The sequence below is a fragment of the Musa acuminata genome, chromosome BXJ1-9, assembly GCF_036884655.1.
Source record: "Musa acuminata AAA Group cultivar baxijiao chromosome BXJ1-9, Cavendish_Baxijiao_AAA, whole genome shotgun sequence".
Taxonomy (NCBI): Eukaryota; Viridiplantae; Streptophyta; class Magnoliopsida; order Zingiberales; family Musaceae; genus Musa; species Musa acuminata.
The window spans coordinates 48,732,994-48,750,569 of NC_088335.1; the positions used below are offsets into that span (position 1 = coordinate 48,732,994).

The window sequence follows — 17,576 nt, forward strand, 5'->3', positions numbered from 1 at the left end:
TCCACCGTAAGCTTGGACGAGTCACACCTCCGTTGAGACAGGCTGAGTTTCCAAGATTGACCTCTCTTTTTATCTCCCATTTAGATATTGTCAGCTTTTTCACATATTGGAAAAGGAATAAACTTGTGCGATCTATGGCCATTCTTTTGTCAGATCCCCCACATATCTAACGAGGAGTAACTAGTGCGGCTTCATGTATCTCGGGGACAACAAAATGAACTGAACTCTCAGAAATCACAACCACAACTGAGATTTCGAATTCGCGTTTCGGGTTCCCTTTCTGTCTTCTGCATGTATGATATTTCCAAGCAACAAGCATTCACTGCTAATGTAGATTAATCAGAAGCAAACGACAGCACGAAGTAGTAGTAGTAGGACTCGTCATGCACTCGAGCGGTCCCATCAGTCTGTCAGGCTTACAGTGCAGTCTGCCAAAACACAGTACGATGTGTTCAGGCATCGATACTCTCACGTACCTAACGTAGGAACCTCGTGACCTGCATGTCTACTCGAAGAAGGTGCCTTCGGGAGGCTGGACGAGCTTTCGGCTGTGTGGCGCCGCCATCTCCTTCTTCAGCTGGGTCAGTATGTCCTCCATCGTGTACTCTCTCTGCCAATTGGCTAGCATGTCAAACTTCCTCGCTTCCACCTGCACCAACGCGCAGGCTAGCTCAAGATCATCATCAGCACCAACACCAAAAGAAGAGTAGAATCGGGATGGGGTTACCGCTCCGGTTTCATGGTTGACACAAGTCAGGTTGATCCTGGAATGGAAGCGAACACTCGGGGGCTTATCCGGGTAATCTTTATCACAGAAGAGCTTCAACTGGTAGATTCTGCCTTCGTGCACAGACTGCAATCAATACAAAAACCCGGCATCAGAATGTTTAATGTGGGCAGGAGAGGAGGAAGAAGCTTAGGAAATGGTGATGCCAGATTAGTAGGATACAGCTCTCCTGTGTCAAGTATGACAGATCCACTATGGGATCAGTGAATGCTAGGTTGCAGAGCACAATAAGAACTATACTAAAACGACGTTAAAACGATCATATAGCCAGTCTAAAAAAAGTAACATCCACTAGATTACTAAGTTATACCTTTAGGGAATCTTTAAAGACAAAATATGATGAAAAACGTAATCTAAACAGTGAGGCAAGTTGACCCGATCTAGCATGACTTTTTTCCAAAGCTGCTAATGTCGATTGAACGAGTCGAATGCTTTGACTATTTCACTCCCCATTCACGAGGCTGGTCAATGTCTACAGCCACAAGCTGACACCAAAGGTTGTAAGAATTTTGCGCATGATCAACGAGCTGACAACAAGTCTCTCTGAGTTTAAACCGATGGACAGGTTGTTTTCTACCATACTTAAAGGAAATCTAAGTTAAACTCGTCAGGTACAAAAAAAGAAAGGCATACGTTGTGCGGGCCGACGATCGTCCCAGTCCAAGACCGCATGTAGATGTCGTCTCCATCGTCCATTCCATAACTCACCGTGCCATCCCCGATGCCCTTCTCACCACGTTCGAGCTCTTCCAGCAGTCGAAAGTTTCGAGGTACTGCAAAGTGCCAGCCAAACCAAGTTACAACATTCTCAGTTGGAACAACTAAGTTTCTTACTTCCAAGTAAACATGAATTGAGTTATGCTACTGAGATCGTCAATCAATTAAGTTCGATCGATTAGATTGAACCCGACCCATGTCGCAGCCTTATGCTCTCATGCCCCATCCATACATCCAGCAACAACCGCCCAAGTGACTGCTAGAAATAGGACGATGCATGCGACTGGAGGCGCATACGTACAATGGTTACCTACCACCCATCGCAACGCAGCGATTAGATCTATGGTCAACGATGAACCACGCACACATCGGATCAGTCATATAAACAAACACCTCGGCGTCGGAGTTGATCGAGTGGTGTTCCGCACAAACAGCGATCAAGAGAATCATGAAGCAGCGGGAGAACATGAACACACGGTAAAAATGCAAAGAAGGAAACAGAGAGCTTCGGCGATCATTACCCACGACGCTCGATCTCCCGGTGCCGATCGTCATCCCTCCTCACCAACACCACGAATGTGGAGGGAGACGGAGGTGTGCGGTGGGAGTAGCACTAAAGAACGAGAGGTGGCAGTTGGGCACTGCTTGATATCCGATCCAACGGTTCTTGTTCGCCGTCCGGACCCCACGGCCGAGATTCCTCGCCTGTCCTTCTAGATCTTGCTCGTCCGTCGAGGATCGGACGGTTCGCGTAAAATTTACGCGAACATTTGCGCCTGGTGCTGTCCATTTCTTTTATCTTTTCTTCCTTTCTTTTTTCCCTATTTGTGATGCCCAGGTCCCACCAACGGAGATTGTGAGGGATTTGAAGGAGGTCGGTGATCGTTCTTGGTTGCTCGAGGTACCTTTTTCGGATTCGAATTCTGTTTGCAGTTAGAAGGCGAAATGTATTCTGGTCTAAACTCATCTGATGATGATGATGACGTTGGTGGGTTCTTTTTTTTTTGCTACTATTAGGGTTTCGCGTCTGCAATTTTTACTCGATTTGGATTTTTGTTTTTTGATTCGAATTTTGTTTCCAGTTAGAAGGCGAATTGTATTCTGGTCTCAACTCATCTGATGATGGTGATGATGTTGGTGGGTTCTTTTCTTGCTACTTTTAGGGTTTCAGTCTGCAATGTTTACTCGATTTGGATTTTTTTTTTTTCGATTCGAATTCTGTTTCCAGTTAGAAGGCGAAATGTATTCTGGTCTCAATTCATCTGATGATGATGATGATGATGATGTTGGTGGGTTCTTTTGTAGCTACTTTTAGGGTTTCACTTCTCCAATTTTTACTCGATTTGGATTTTTTTGCGATTCGAATTCTGTTTCCAGATAGAAGGCGAAATGTATTCTGGTCTCAATTCATCTGATGGCGATGATGATGTTGCTGGGTTCTTTTGTAGCTACTTTTAGGGTTCTTTTGAGCAGTTGGTTTTTTTTCCTTCGATATCGAAACTCTCTGTCAATCATATGTTAGGTTATGATAAAATGGGGTTAAAATGGAGAAGTAGAATCAAGATTGATGATTTCATATTTCATGTTGGCATTGGATCATATAGGCTGCCTTCGCGTCACGTGTGTTGACAAACGAGGCATCACAAGTCCACAACTGACGATAGGTTTTTGTCATGTCTAAATCCAAATAAACAGTATTGATGAATCTGTGTTCTTTTAAATTCGGCTTTCAGTTCTCCGCACAATGTGATTGTCTCCAACCAGCATGGCATGAGTATACATACTGGTAACAATTTGATGATGCAGGGCAGCATATATTCTTGCTTCTGTTTGTCATGCATAGCACAGACTAGGGTTGAAGAGCCACTTGAAATAATTTGTCGTAAATGTTGTGCAATCCCTGAGGTCATTTTCTTAGTCTGGTGGATGTTAGAAATCCATTAGTACTCGTCTACGTACTTTCTCCTTCCATTCCTCTGTAAAGTTTTCTTTTTGTAATTTTGTAGCATTGACCTTTTATTACAAGTGCTTGGGAAATTAAGTGAATCTTTCTTCCATCCGATTTTGTTAGATGCTTCCTCTTTTTTATTGTTTCGAGTTCTCTATAACCTGTATTCAATGTATATCGACACACACCCCTGCTTTAGAAGCCCTGAACCTAACTTTGACTATGACGACAGGTCATAGGCAACTCCAGAATATGGGCCTTTTAATTTGTTATCCTAGTTTTTTTTTTTCAATTGGTGGTCCATGTCTTCAAGGGAATCCAGAGATTGAAGTAATTTGGACAAAATTAATGCCAAATACCACCTACTGTAATGACAAATATTAATTTTGGACAACAATTAATTGACTTTTCCATTCATCAAATGAATGGCAAACATCTATGGCTGCCACGACAACTTTTAGCTGTCCCTTCCAATGATCATTACGGCCCATGCATTTCCTACCAATGATACATCAAAAATGCTTGTCATGCATTGTGCTTGTGTGCCCGAGATTTGATGCACTGCATCAATTTTGTTTTATAGTAGATATTTTCTTTAGGACAAACATAAGGGATCCGCAATGAGTACCTTGATCAGTGTTTATAGAACAATAGCCTTGTCGTGTCCATTTTTGCCTGAAAAATATATATTAGTTACTTATAAAGAATACTTGTACTTGTTTTCTTCTCTATGTATATTGTGATGCAGATGAAAGAATGCTAATAGACTATACCTTATTCTCGGAATACGTATCAATTGCAAGTGGCAATGTAACCCTTTATTTGTTTAGGTACTCTCTTTTCTATCGTCGATTGTTTTGGGATATTTAATATGGCATTTTTTTTGGCCTACTTGTAAAAGATAAAGGAAGACTTCATTGGGATCCATTTCAACTCAACTATTAATTAAATATACACATCACGACCAACTTGTATAGCTAACAGTTGACATGCATTACAAGCATTCGCTAATCTGCCATCATCTAGTGTCTACCTGACAGCTCCTCTAGAGCAGCTTATCTTCATTGCAATGTTGCACTCTTGAATGTTATTTATCCACCTTCTGTAGACCTAATAAAACATTTGCTGATATGAATGCTCTGACATGGCCCTTTGTGGACATGCAATTAAAGAAAGTAGTTGGTGTTTCACTTGTTTGTGTGACAAGGTGTTGTATATAATGCTTTCACATGGTGCTTTAAAATCCATTGTGACTGGAAGAATCAGCTGTTTTGGAAATCTTCCTTCTTTTGTTTCAAATAACTCTGCAGTTATGCATGTGGGTTTTTAACGTTGTTGATCTGTTGTTGAGAAGAAGGGGTTGATGAAAGATGAAGAAGAAACGATAGTTTGGTGACAATGATGGAGCACGTTTTAAGATGAGGATGCCTTCTACGTGGAGGAGCTGATCATGGATGTTCTGATTTTGATGTTTGTACTTCTTGACTTTTTCCTTATTTTCATGTAACTTTAAAGACAGGAGACAGGAAACAAAACTTGCACTTTTGGTTCTTATTGTGGTTTTTTTTTTTTGAACAGTTCAAGCAAATCAACCATTCATATCAACATGAACTCCAACACTAGTGACGACTTTCTTGATGACTGAGCAGGAGAAGGTGCCCTTGTCTGACAATCTATTGGTAAATATTATCTTACTTGTTTCTTCTTCAAATTAATTGGATTCCAGTGGCTCTCTTAGTGTCATGCTTTAAATTTCTTTTGTCGATGGTTTCATTAGATGCATGGGCCAAAGGTTGCTCTGGGAAACATTATGGAGAGAATGATACATTATGTGTAGCAACAGTTTTATGATCCAGTGGCAAAAAGAATTCACTATTGCAGATGGTTGGACCATGGTGTTTGTGTACCATACTTTTCTTGTGTATTAAACCAAAGGATGTGTGGTGAGGGAGGCATACATTAGTGTATGTCCTCTGACCTTATCACTGTCATTATCCTCAACTGTCCCAATAAAACTCACATTTATTTGATTTTATTGGTTATAAATCCTATATAGTCTTTTCTTTCAATGCTTTCAACCACCTAACTTCCAAACAAGCACCATAGAACTCGAGAAAAATAAGCGAGCTCGATGTAGTTGGCCCATTTGTATACACTTAAAGAAGTGCTTTGACCATTACTGGCCTCCTTTATAGCTAAATATGATGAACATTTTCCATTTTAGCCATATTATACAGTGAACACAAGCAAATTTTCTATTATGACTCTATTGATCTCAGTGTTTTGTTTTCAAATGATTAGATAAGTGCTGAGTCTATACTATAGCTTTTGATGGGAAACTTCGGGCTACTTAGGTTCACCCGAGTACACAGTCTTACGGCGACACAAGATAGTGATCTATAGAGAGGGAGAGAGGGAACAACAACAGCATGTAAGAGAGAACTAAACTAGGATCAATAAGGATAGAATCGCTAGGAGAAGATTGGAGAACATATCACAAAAAGTGGGCGGCACCAGGAAGTGCAGCCACCATCAGCTTTTCCTGTTCCTGCTGGCAGTGGTGTTGCCCGGGGGGAAGTCGAGCAGCACCGTGCTCTTGCACCTGGGGCACTTGGGGTCCTTCTTCGAGAGCATGACGTACATGAGGCAGTGGGGACACCCGGCGAGCACCATCGAGGTTGCCTCCGGGCTGTTGGACTTTTGCTCACCCTCCGACGACACACACGAGCTCGTAGGTGATGTCGATGGTGATGACCAGGAATCATTATCCTCCTCCTCCTCCTCGATCACTGCCCTTGTTGACGGACCCCCTCTTGCTCCCATCTGCTTCGCTGACAGGTTCAGCTTCAGGTCCACCTTCGGGTTCTTCCCATGATTGCGACTCATCTCCTCTCCTTTGGCAGAAGCAGTCAGCTAAGCCTACATGATGAACTAGAAGTGAATCATAGAAGAGTCATATATAAGAGTCACATGGTGGATGAGGAGTCTCTCCCAACCTAGCAAGAGCGTGAATGGTTCTTGGAGTCTAACCAAGGTATAGGATGATGGAGGAAGCAATCTTCCAAGGGTGTCCTGGTCTTATTTGCTGGGCTGGTGGTGTATATAAGAAGGTAATTAAAGGTTGATGGGTTTTCTTTAATACAACAGCAGATTACTTTATTGTTTCTGTTGTTTCCCTCCCTCTTCTCTTGCATGCTTGCATTTTGTTCACCTGTTTTGGAGTGTATGTAGCATTGAGAAAAGGGAAAAGCTGGAGGCTTTAATGGAACTTAAATCCTGGGTGGTGCAATTACAAGTTGCAGTTCTCTCTTCTCTCTGACATACACATTTTGGAAAGAATTGGTGTGGCAGAAGACTGTAGGTTCCTGTTAGACTAGGCACATGTGCAATGTGGGAATTCAAGCACCTTGTGCTTCGAACTGGGTTGGAACGGGTGGAAGGAAGGAAGCGGTTCCTTTCTTGCAGTTGAGTTTGGCTACCCTTGTAAATGAAGAGAAGATAAGGGAACAACAAGCCATGAGGAACTCATGCACAGCAAAATCTTTACAGATATACTTTGGGCATTCAAATCTTGCCTTTTGAGTGAAAGATTTTAGTCATGTACACAACTATTGAGTGACTTCAAATTACATCAGTGAACCACAAAGTTCGCAAGTCTTTGTTTTTTGGTAAGTTCCATCGTTATGGTTCTCTTTTATGCAAGTTCTTGACAGAACAGTAGTTGATTCATATATATATATATATATATATATATATATATATATATGGTATTTCAATATTACATTTTTGCATACATTATGACACTCTGACAGGCCTAATGTGTAGGCTCCATAAGGGATCACATCACCCGTGAAATCTTTCTCGGGTGATTCGACCCTTTGTCGCTGTGCTACTACTGTCTTGAGACCTCAGTCAGTGGGCAGTGACTTTAGTTGGATGGAAGTTTAGGGTTGTTAATAAATGGAAGTCTCTGCACTCCACTCTTTACTTTGACATTTTATATGTGTCATCTCCACTTCTTTCCACGAAATTCATTGATTATACGCATCATGACTCCAATAGTTTCTAGCTAAGCAAGTAAATGGGAATAAATGACTTCTGTATATCTCAGTAAATGGTCTTAAATGGATGCATTTACTTTTGAATAAATGAACTTTATTTCCAATCAATGAAACTCTATGGCAAGTCTGGTTCTCATCTCAAATCTCTCTGTAGACATGACATGATAACCTCGCACTAATTGTCATTCATGTAATACACCCAGTGTTTCTAGTTCATCGGAACATTCTTGAGCTTTTAACTGAGTATGTTTGTATGATGCTCTTTGAGGAAACAGTTCAGAGAGTTCCGAGTCCTTTTAACTATGTGCTTGCTTCGTTATTTTCCTTGCAGATATCATGGCCAAGCGACATCTATCTAATCAGAAGCTGGCGTTTGCAGCTGGAGAATTAGATGGTCTTCTTAATTTCCCCATCACCCTCCATGATGTCATGCTGGAGCAATTTTAATATGCAGCATTCACAAAACCCACCAATATAAATGGTTCTGACTTGGGGCTAATGACTTTGTGATGAGTTCGGAGTTCAGCACACAGCACAAGGCTGTGCATGTGCTCATCTTTATTTCTGGTCAGGTTCATGAGGGGGACTTGAAACACACCCACCAGGGAAGACAAGAAATTTAACAAAGCATTGATTGACTGAAAGCTGGAAAGCTTAATGGATTCATTATTCTCCAGCTTGGAGAGATCTAGTCTCAGAGCTCTTCAATGTACAGATTCCAGCTCTGGATGGGGAGTGGTGGTCAAAGCATATGTCCAGAGATTAAAAACAACTCCCCTACTTCTCATTCCCTATGTTGCCACTGTGGACTTATTTGACAAACGCAGCATGGCTTCTCTTTTTTCTTAAAGGTTAGGAATGATGTTTGCAAGATTAGCATTTGGAGCACAAGAGATTGATGAAATGAGGAGATCGATGGATTGTGTTTGAGCAGGTGAATATGAATAGCATTTCTCTATTACATTTTATAGACTATTATAATACATGTCCTAATTGTTTGGGGTTGATTAATTGGGATTTTTTTTTTCCCATCAGAGTCATGTACAAGACGATCTCAAGCTTAACTCAAGTGTTATCATGAGTTATGATGGTTTCAACTTTGCTCACTCCTGGGGACACAGGAAGGATCAGCATCTGGAGAAACAGAGGATTAGAAACAGCGGGGTGACATTGTCACAGTCCAACTCACTTCCTGCAGGATCATGGAGTTTTATGTTGAAGAAGGACTAGAGTCGGTGAGCTTATACAATTAACGTAATTATACATAATTTAGGACAAACAAAAAAACAGAGGGTTAATGAGAAATGATGGAGGTGCCATAATGTCCGACACTTGGTCTCTACCGGTGAAGGATTCAGAACTTAATTCAAGTGAGGATGTGAGCTTGCAACAGGTTGCCAAACCGCATTCATTCCAACCGGTAGCTGCTCCGCCTCACTCATCCAAAAAGCTCGCGTCTGCTGACACCCGAAAGACGAAATGAGACTAGTGGGCATTAACAACCGATATGAATGAAAGCTGAAGCGGAAGCTTCGGGTCAACTCATGCACACCAAGCAATAACTACAGGATGCAGAGAAAGAAATAAACACAGATATGCAAGTTTGGACTCCAATGAAGAAAGAAAGATGCGTATTTTCTGGCATATAACAATATTAATAAGCTAAATAGATTATGACCGAATTATTCAAATATATAAAATCTTGATAAATTTTTATATAATATTTTAATTTAATTTAATTTACAGATTATTTTTGATGACGTGAGAGGATCATTTTACATTTATTTATATCTCTTGTTGGTGAACAAATGTGCTGGGAGTCAGCACGACTAGGTTCATGGGTCGATATCGGGAGCTTTTTGTGGGATGATTCGGATGATGAGGTACCCGAGCTCTCGGGAAGTAGTGTCGGGCGAGTCGCGCTCCCGTGCCGAGTCCTTCGCCGTCGATGAGTGGTAGCTCTCTTGCAAAATGGCTTCCATCGGATAGTACCCGACCGTGGCCTCTCAGACGAGCAAGTTAGTAACGAGAGAAATTGCTCTTTTCCTTCTCTCCTTTTTTTTCTCCCTTAACCAGAGGCTAGCCAGGGGTTTTATACTGTGGCACGAAAGCTGATGGTGCCGCCCTAAACCCCTAGGACGGGACGTGTGGCGCAAGGCTCTAACTTGACGTGCTGTGTTCGCTGTGATGTGTTCAGGCTGCCAAAATATATCATATCATTTCTATCCTTCACCACTCTTGTACTATCTCTATCATGTCAGATTTGTTTTTATTCACCTCGCCGAAAATAGAGACCATAATAGCTATAACCTTTATCTCGAGCAAGAACATAAGTGCTCACTATAAAAGAGACAGGAGGAGAGGAAGCCTACGAGCAAGATGGTTATTAATGAAAAAATTATGATTTTTTTAACATTAAGATATTTTGTGAGAATGTTTTTAAATATAATTTTTTTAAACTATAAATTATTATTATTATTAATTTTAAGGAGGAAATCTGGCGCCATTTTTAGTCTGCACGTTTGTTGATTTTAAAAACACCCATGTATCCGAAAGCGTTTTCTAGTTATCCAAAACAGTTTTTTGATGGTTTACAACATGTCATAAATCCATTTAAAAATAAATAAATAAAATTGTAGCAAATTCAAAACGTTTTCTTGTTTCCCATCATTCAAAAAGAAGCGCCAACAGTGAGGCTTGTTCAAGAACTGAGGGGATAGGAAGGGCAAAAGAATTCCATTAACTGGAAGCTTCGGGAGCGGACGGTGATAAGTCAGAGAGAGAGAGAGAGAGAGACAGGGAGAACGGGATCGATCTTCGAGAGGGGATACGACCCCGTCGCCTTCGTCGCCGGCCAACTCAGATCCTTCGCCGATTCCTTCTTCTCCTCTTCCTCTTACATGAGAAGAAGATCCGCGGACCTCAGGTAAAGATCTCTTCCCCGTCCTTCCACTCTTTCACGTTCTTTCCGATCCTTCTTTTTTCTCGATCGTGTCATCTCGACCGCTTTTGGTTGATTTCTTGGTCGTGATCGCGTCGCCTTCATGACCGGCCAACCCAGATCTGGCGCCGATTCCTTCCCCTCCTCCGTTTGCATGGGAAGAAGATCCGCGGACCTCAGGGAAAGATCTCTTCCCTGTCCTTCCCCTCTTACTCGTTCTTTTCGATCCTTCTTTTTTCACGATCGTGTCATCTCCACCGCTTTTGGTTGATTTCTTGGTCCATTTATCGTGCTCCGCATTTGATTGATTTCTTAGTCGTGATCGCGTCGCCTTCATGACCGGACAACTCAGATCTGGCGCCGATTCCTTCCCCTCCGTTTGCATGGGAAGAAGATCCGCGGACCTCAGGGAAAGATCTCTTCCCTGTCCTTCCCCTCTTACTCGTTCTTTTCGATCCTTCTTTTTTCACGATCGTGTCATCTCCACCGCTTTTGGTTGATTTCTTGGTCCATTTATCGTGCTCCGCATTTGATTGATTTCTTAGTCGTGATCGCGTCGCCTTCATGACCGGACAACTCAGATCTGGCGCCGATTCCTTCCCCTCCTCCGTTTGCATGGGAAGAAGATCCGCGGACCTCAGGGAAAGATCTCTTCCCTGTCCTTCCCCTCTTACTCGTTCTTTTCGATCCTTCTTTTTTCACGATCGTGTCATCTCCACCGCTTTTGGTTGATTTCTTGGTCCATTTATCGTGCTCCGCATTTGATTGATTTCTTAGTCGTGATCGCGTCGCCTTCATGACCGGACAACTCAGATCTGGCGCCGATTCCTTCCCCTCCTCCGTTTGCATGGGAAGAAGATCCGCGGACCTCAGGGAAAGATCTCTTCCCTGTCCTTCCCCTCTTTATCGTTCTTTTCGATCCTTCTTTTTTCACGATCGTGTCATCTCCACCGCTTTTGGTTGATTTCTTGGTCCATTTATCGTGCTCCGCATTTGATTGATTTCTTAGTCGTGATCGCGTCGCCTTCATGACCGGCCAACTCAGATCTGGCGCCGATTCCTTCCCCTCCTCCGTTTGCATGGGAAGAAGATCCGCGGACCTCAGGGAAAGATCTCTTCCCTGTCCTTCCCCTCTTTCACGTTCTTTCCGAGCCTTCTTTTTTCACGATCGTGTCATCTCCACCGCTTTTGGTTGATTTCTTGGACCATTTATCGTGCTCCGCATTTGATTGATTTCTTAGTCGTGATCGCGTCGCCTTCATGACCGGCCAACTCAGATCTGGCGCCGATTCCTTCCCCTCCTTTGTTTGCATGGGAAGAAGATCCGCGGACCTCAGGGAAAGATCTCTTCCCTGTCCTTCCCGTCTTTCACGTTCTTTCCGAGCCTTCTTTTTTCTTGATTGTGTCATCTCCACCGCTTTTGGTTGATTTCTTGGTCGATCTATCTTGCGACATGTTATCTTTTGGTAGACAAGTTCGAGGGCTCGATTCTTGATTTCCAATTGGTTCCTTCCTTAGCTTCGTTCCCGATCTTAGAGCTCATGCACAGCCCAATAGTGTGGTTCTACCTAATCGGAATACACATTGTAAGCTAGAATCATCAAACTACCCTTAAGTGAGCAAAATGATGAGTCCCGTAGATGTTGATTTAGATTCCCTTTTCTGTTCATTGGAACTTGTCAGAGAACTTTTCTGAACTTTGATCGATTTTATAATCAATATTTTATTGAATCTTTGTGGTGTTTTCCTGCGTGTAGAGGGAAAAAAAAAGAAAAGAAAAGAAGAAGAAACAGTTTACCAAAATTTCTAAAAGTAAAAAAATGGAAACTCTTATATGAAATAGTGCTATCTTATGTTTTCGTGATTGTCTCATGTTAGGAAGCATATCATCAACCCTTTGGTCAATTTTAACATTCACTTTAAGTGCTACTTTATTTTTTTTAACTTGATTAACTACTTGTATATTTGAATTCTTTCTAAATCCAATTCAAACATCTATTTACTTTTGTGTCTATTCCAACACTTTTTTGTCAAATATACTTTGTTTAAATTAATTGAATTTAATGGTTACGAGAAGTAAACAAAAATGATTAATTGCAATCCTTATTGCCAATATGATTGTGCTTTTCTGGTTTGCTTGTGTTGAGGTTTTTCTGTAGCCCAAAGAATTCCCGTAAAGGGATATTGATGCAGGAATTATTCAATGTATCAATAACAAAAATATACTTAAATTTTTTGTCCATGTTTCTTGATTTAGAGAAACTGTTTTAAGAAACAGTTTTCGGAGAATGATGGCTATAACGTGTCACAAAACCAATTTAAGAAACAAGATATTAACTATGGTTGCATTTTGTAAACGTTTTCTCGTTTGCCCCCCATAAAAAAAAGTAGTAAACTCTTTTCCGAATGAATTCTTTGTCCATGTATGTCACTTTGCTTTTTAATTGATTTCTTTGACGTTTTCTGTCTTAACATGTTCTTCGTCATCGTCACATGACGTGGTTGGTTATTCGTTGTCCCAGATCTTTTAATAGACACGTTTGAGGGCTTGATTCTTGATTTTTTGAGTTGCAATTATTGGTACTTTAATCATTTAGCTTTCGTTCCCGATCTTAAAGGTGCTTGGCAGGATTTCTTTTCCTTCTCTAGCCTGGTGAGCGCATTAGGGAGTTGGTTGTACCAATCTGAAAACGTATGCAAAAGTTAAAATCATCAAACTTCCCTTTAGTAAGCAAGCAAAAGGGGGTGAATCCCGTAGATGTTATTCAAATTGCGTTTTCTGTTCATGCTTTGGAAGTTGTCAGAAATTCATGTTTCTTAGAGTGTTTATGTCTTCCCCAAAGAAGGGGGCACGACAAAGGCTCCAAAATGCGTTTTCTGTTCATGCTTTGGAACCGTTCTTCATTTCAGGAATTTGTGTTTTTTTGGATGATTTGGAAGATACGGAAGCGTGAACAAAATGGTTCTTGGATGGCAGTAGTATTGTTATGATAGATTTCATTTTGGGGGGCAATAAAAACTGAAAGAGGAATTAGTCTCAAATTTGGTCCTTGGCTTTGCTTGGGTGATTTTGTCGAGTTTATCCTCGCTGCATGCTTTGTCTTGCCTGCATAATGTTGTGCTATATTGCGAATCTCATCTCCACCAAACCTGTCTTGGATATTTCTTAGATATTTCACTTTAGGATTTCCAAACAGATGTAGGGTCTTTTTTGCCTCAACACTAGTGTATTATTATAATTTTTGGTTGGTTCGAAGTGGTGTCAAAAGTGCCTAAACAAGTACGGAGTCTGGTTCTTATTATGTCAGTATGGTCACATTTTTTTTCTATGGATAAATTTGATTGGGGTGTGGTTTTTTCTATGGATAAATTTAAGGATTTTTCTGTTCTACAAGGTGCTTCTAACTAACTGTAATCTGAGAAATTTGTTGCAGCTGTTCCGCTAAGCAAGGAATTATAAATTTTAAGAGCCGCAATAAAGGAAAAATAAACAGCGTCGAACTTGTTTATCGAAAGTAAAGGTGACAGCATGGTGTTGCTGAAAGTATGTGGTGTTTATCGAACTTGTTTAGCCAATGTCGCATTAGTAACTTCTGTGGCTTTCCAAAAAAGGATTTCTTTTTTTCGATTTTTTTTTGCGACTTTCAAAATTTGCCCTTTCTGCTTCTACTCTACATTTTCTGTTCTATCGTTTTCGATTGTTCATATTTTTAAAACCGGTTCAAATAAATTCGGAATCAGCATCAAAATTTTATTCAAATAATCTAAAAATCAATGGAGTAAAATTTAAATTTTATTTTATAAATGTTGGATTTTTAAAAGTTGGATTTTAAAAAACAATTTAACGCAATTTATAATGGTATATTGAAAAAACTTTTTAGATCAAGAAAATCTAAAAATTTTATTTCGAAAATGTCATAATTTTACAAGTCAAATTTTACAAAACAAATTTCATAATATTTTACAAAGCAGATCTAAGATTAGTAAAATGTCATGAAATTAGTTCTTTACAAATCAAATTTTAGATTGAACAGATCACTTGTACAATTTTAAAACGTTGTGGAAAAAGACGAAAACGTGGCATTCTTTTGGCGATTCAAATTTTCCATTGACTTCCCACTTAGTGCGCCAACTTAAATGCGTCTTTTTAACCCAATCGAAAAAAAAAATAATTTAGAAAAAATACGGGTTCTTCTTGAATTTTATAGACAAAAAAGGATTATTTTTGATAAATGTTAAAAAATATTTATCAAAAAATAGTTATCGAAAAAATATTTTGATAAAATATTAATTTATCTTAACTTATTTTGATAAATATCAAAACAACAGTGCGTTGATAAGATTGATAAACGGAAGTGTGTGTGTGTATATATTTTTTGATAAAATATTAAAAAAATTTAGCATTTTGATAAATATTAAAAAAATAGTTATCGAAAAAATATTTTGATAAAATATTAATTTATCTTAACTTATTTTGATAAATATTTTGATAAATATCAAAACAACAGTGCGTCGATAAGATTGATAAACGGAAGTGTGTGTGCGTATATAATATATATATAGAGAGAGATTTCAAGAAACAAATTCGAACCACCGGAGAGGGAAAAATTGAAAAGTTAATAAGAAAGAAAAGGATTTGTCGACTTGGGTGGAAAGGCAAAGGGAAGGGACAGTGGTTGAACAAAAAGGAAATCACACTGCGAGCAAAGGCTCATGGTGCATGATTCTAATGTATGGCCATAAAAGAAATCACACTGTAATGAACAAACCTGCACCAAGCCTTCTACTCGTCCCTTGTGAACGAACCACTGGGTGGACTAAGCTGGAAAAGCGGGGATCGAATGACACATGGTGCATGAGATATCACAACACATGGTTGCCCTGCTGTTTCCTACGTTTGTTGCATTCCCACTACTCCGATCATTCTGCAAAACACAATGATTTCCACGTACAGTAACTATTCAAGAAAGTTATCATCTCCTGCAGTATGGCAATATATTCAACCAATCATCCTAACGAAGTCTATTAATTAGATTTCCAAACTTCGAAATTAATTCCTAAACAAGTTACTGAAGGATTACACTAAAGGAGAGAAAGAACAGAGTGAATAAAAGGATTTAAAAATCATCTTGAATAATACCAATAAAAACACAACAATGCTCATAGAGTACATTCCCAGTAAAAGTAAGGTTAGGCCAGAAATTTTTAGTTCCTTAAGGTCTCCCCTGGGTGTATTGCTATTGAGCAATACATTTGGTATACGCAATCATGCAGACCTATTGAGCAAACCAAAGCGTGTATTGCTAATCTACTACTGTCAGCAGAAACATTCGTAACAGCGGAAAATAGAAATACCAATTTCAACCAACAAACACTAAGTAAATGGCTCACTTAGATCATATCTAAGACGCTCAACAAATCAAAATATGAGAACTGCTCTCTGTGATCAATGAAGATAACCACATTGCAAGAAAATATTCCACCAATCACAGGCCTACAAATATGGGTCTTCTTTTACTTTCCCTTTGCCTCCATTTTTACCACTTAGTAGTCACTACAATAAGCACTACCACGACGAACGTATTCGGCAAACAACAATTAAAGCAACTTAGATCATAAAACATCAAACATTAACACAAAGCAGTTATAAATCATAGGCAAACCCATCAAAATGAAGTCACGCTAAACCTAAAAAGAAACCTAATAAATCGCATCCAAATCAAGATTCCCAGCATGCGAAGGGATGAAATCAACCGTCCGATGGAAAGTTGTTAATCCAAAAAGCAAAGAAACAACAACCGATGAAACTTGTTGAACAAAAATACAATATCGACTTGAAATCGAGAGGTAAAAGAGAATTTCAAGAACCGATGGATAATTCATGGCACAAATATAGGAGATCTACTTGTAATCATAAGGTAAATGAATCCAGAACCAATGAAGAGTCCCTAACCTAAAAAATCAAGGAACAATGGATAGTTCTTAACCCAAAAATTGGAGATCTACTTGTATTCGTAAGGTACAAGAATCAAGAACCGATGAAATAGAAGATCTGCTTGTGATCGTAAGGCAAAAGAATCACGACTGATGAGAAGTCCATAACCCAAACAAATATAAGATCTACTTGAAATCGAATGGCAAAGAACCAAGAACCGATGGATGGTTCCTAACATAAAAGAATAGAAGATCTACTTGTAATCGTAAGGTAAAAGAATCCAGAATCGATGAGAAGCCCATAACCCACAAATAGAAGAATTACTTGAAATCGAATAGTAAAAGAACCGAGAACCGATGAAACCCAATAATAGAAGATCCACGTGAAATCGAAAGGTAAAAGAATCAAGGCCGATGAGAAGTTTTCAACCCAAAAAATCGAAGATCTGCTTGAATTCGATAGGTAACAGAATCAAGAACCGATGAAAATTCCTTAACCCAAAAATAGAAGATCTACTTAAAATCGAAAGGTGGAAGAATCAAGAACCGGTGCAGAAGAAAGAACTAGTAGATCGAAACCGAGATAAAACGAAATGCCATCTTCCAATCGTTACCCGCACAACAACAGAGAGGCCAACGAAGTCAAGATTGCAGTAGCGAGATCCCCAGCTACCACCTCTCCCGACAACGAAGAGCTGTCCTTCGACGTCTTTCCGGCTTCGAGCCGAACAAAACAAAACGACAAAACGCTCGATCGGACGGCAAAAAAGCAAGCAAGACCAATTTAACAAGAAAGGGCGACGGCGTTTCGACCACACGCACCGACTGGTGGGGTTCGATGCCGAACTCGTTCGAGATGATGTGAGCGGGCGATCATGAGGTTCTCCTCCACGAAACGGTCGATCGGCTGGAAGACGGTGAGGTTCTTGGTGTCGTGCTGGTCAAAAGTTGAGCACCAGCGAACCCGTCTGAGCCACCCTGGCCGGCTTGCGGCAACAAAACGCTAATCAAGAACCATGACAACAAAACAACTCGAGCAGCGATCGGCCGGAGAGGAGGAGAAGAAATGGATCTGAGAACAACGACTCAGATCCATTTCTTCTCCTCCTCGGAAGGGCTTGGCTTCCATCGGAGACATTCTTGGGTAGTTCGCGATCGCCAAAGAGAGACAGCTGGGAAGGGAAGAGG

General features: G+C 40.2%; 1 protein-coding gene and 2 long non-coding RNA genes across 5 annotated transcripts; 1 reads left to right on the forward strand and 2 right to left on the reverse strand.

Moving 5' to 3' along the window:
* Positions 1-301: 301 nt before the first annotated feature.
* LOC103999387 (ubiquitin-conjugating enzyme E2 variant 1C) lies at positions 302-2,161 on the reverse strand. Of its 2 annotated transcripts, none has more exons than XM_009421146.3 (4): positions 2,026-2,161; positions 1,421-1,560; positions 728-853; positions 302-649 (listed from the first exon to the last, which is right to left on the reverse strand). In XM_009421146.3, the coding sequence occupies exons 1-4, from the start codon at positions 2,057-2,059 to the stop codon at positions 506-508; spliced, it is 444 nt and encodes a 147-aa protein (XP_009419421.1). In that variant the 5' UTR covers positions 2,060-2,161; the 3' UTR covers positions 302-505. The 2 variants fall into 2 exon arrangements, with proteins under 2 accessions (XP_009419421.1, XP_064940465.1); XM_065084393.1 differs by lacking the exon at positions 2,026-2,161 and adding an exon at positions 1,699-1,717.
* LOC135593994 (uncharacterized) lies at positions 1,860-8,903 on the forward strand. Its single transcript, XR_010479936.1, has 4 exons — positions 1,860-4,922; positions 5,031-5,131; positions 7,845-8,447; positions 8,549-8,903. It is a non-coding gene; the product is annotated as an uncharacterized LOC135593994 (long non-coding RNA).
* Positions 8,904-15,054: 6,151 nt separating this feature from the next.
* LOC135593995 (uncharacterized) lies at positions 15,055-17,540 on the reverse strand. 2 transcript variants are annotated; one of them, XR_010479938.1, is made up of 2 exons: positions 17,211-17,540; positions 15,055-15,379 (listed from the first exon to the last, which is right to left on the reverse strand). It is a non-coding gene; the product is annotated as an uncharacterized LOC135593995 (long non-coding RNA). The 2 variants fall into 2 exon arrangements; XR_010479939.1 differs by having other exon boundaries at positions 17,003-17,540.
* Between the last annotated feature and the right edge of the window lie 36 nt (positions 17,541-17,576).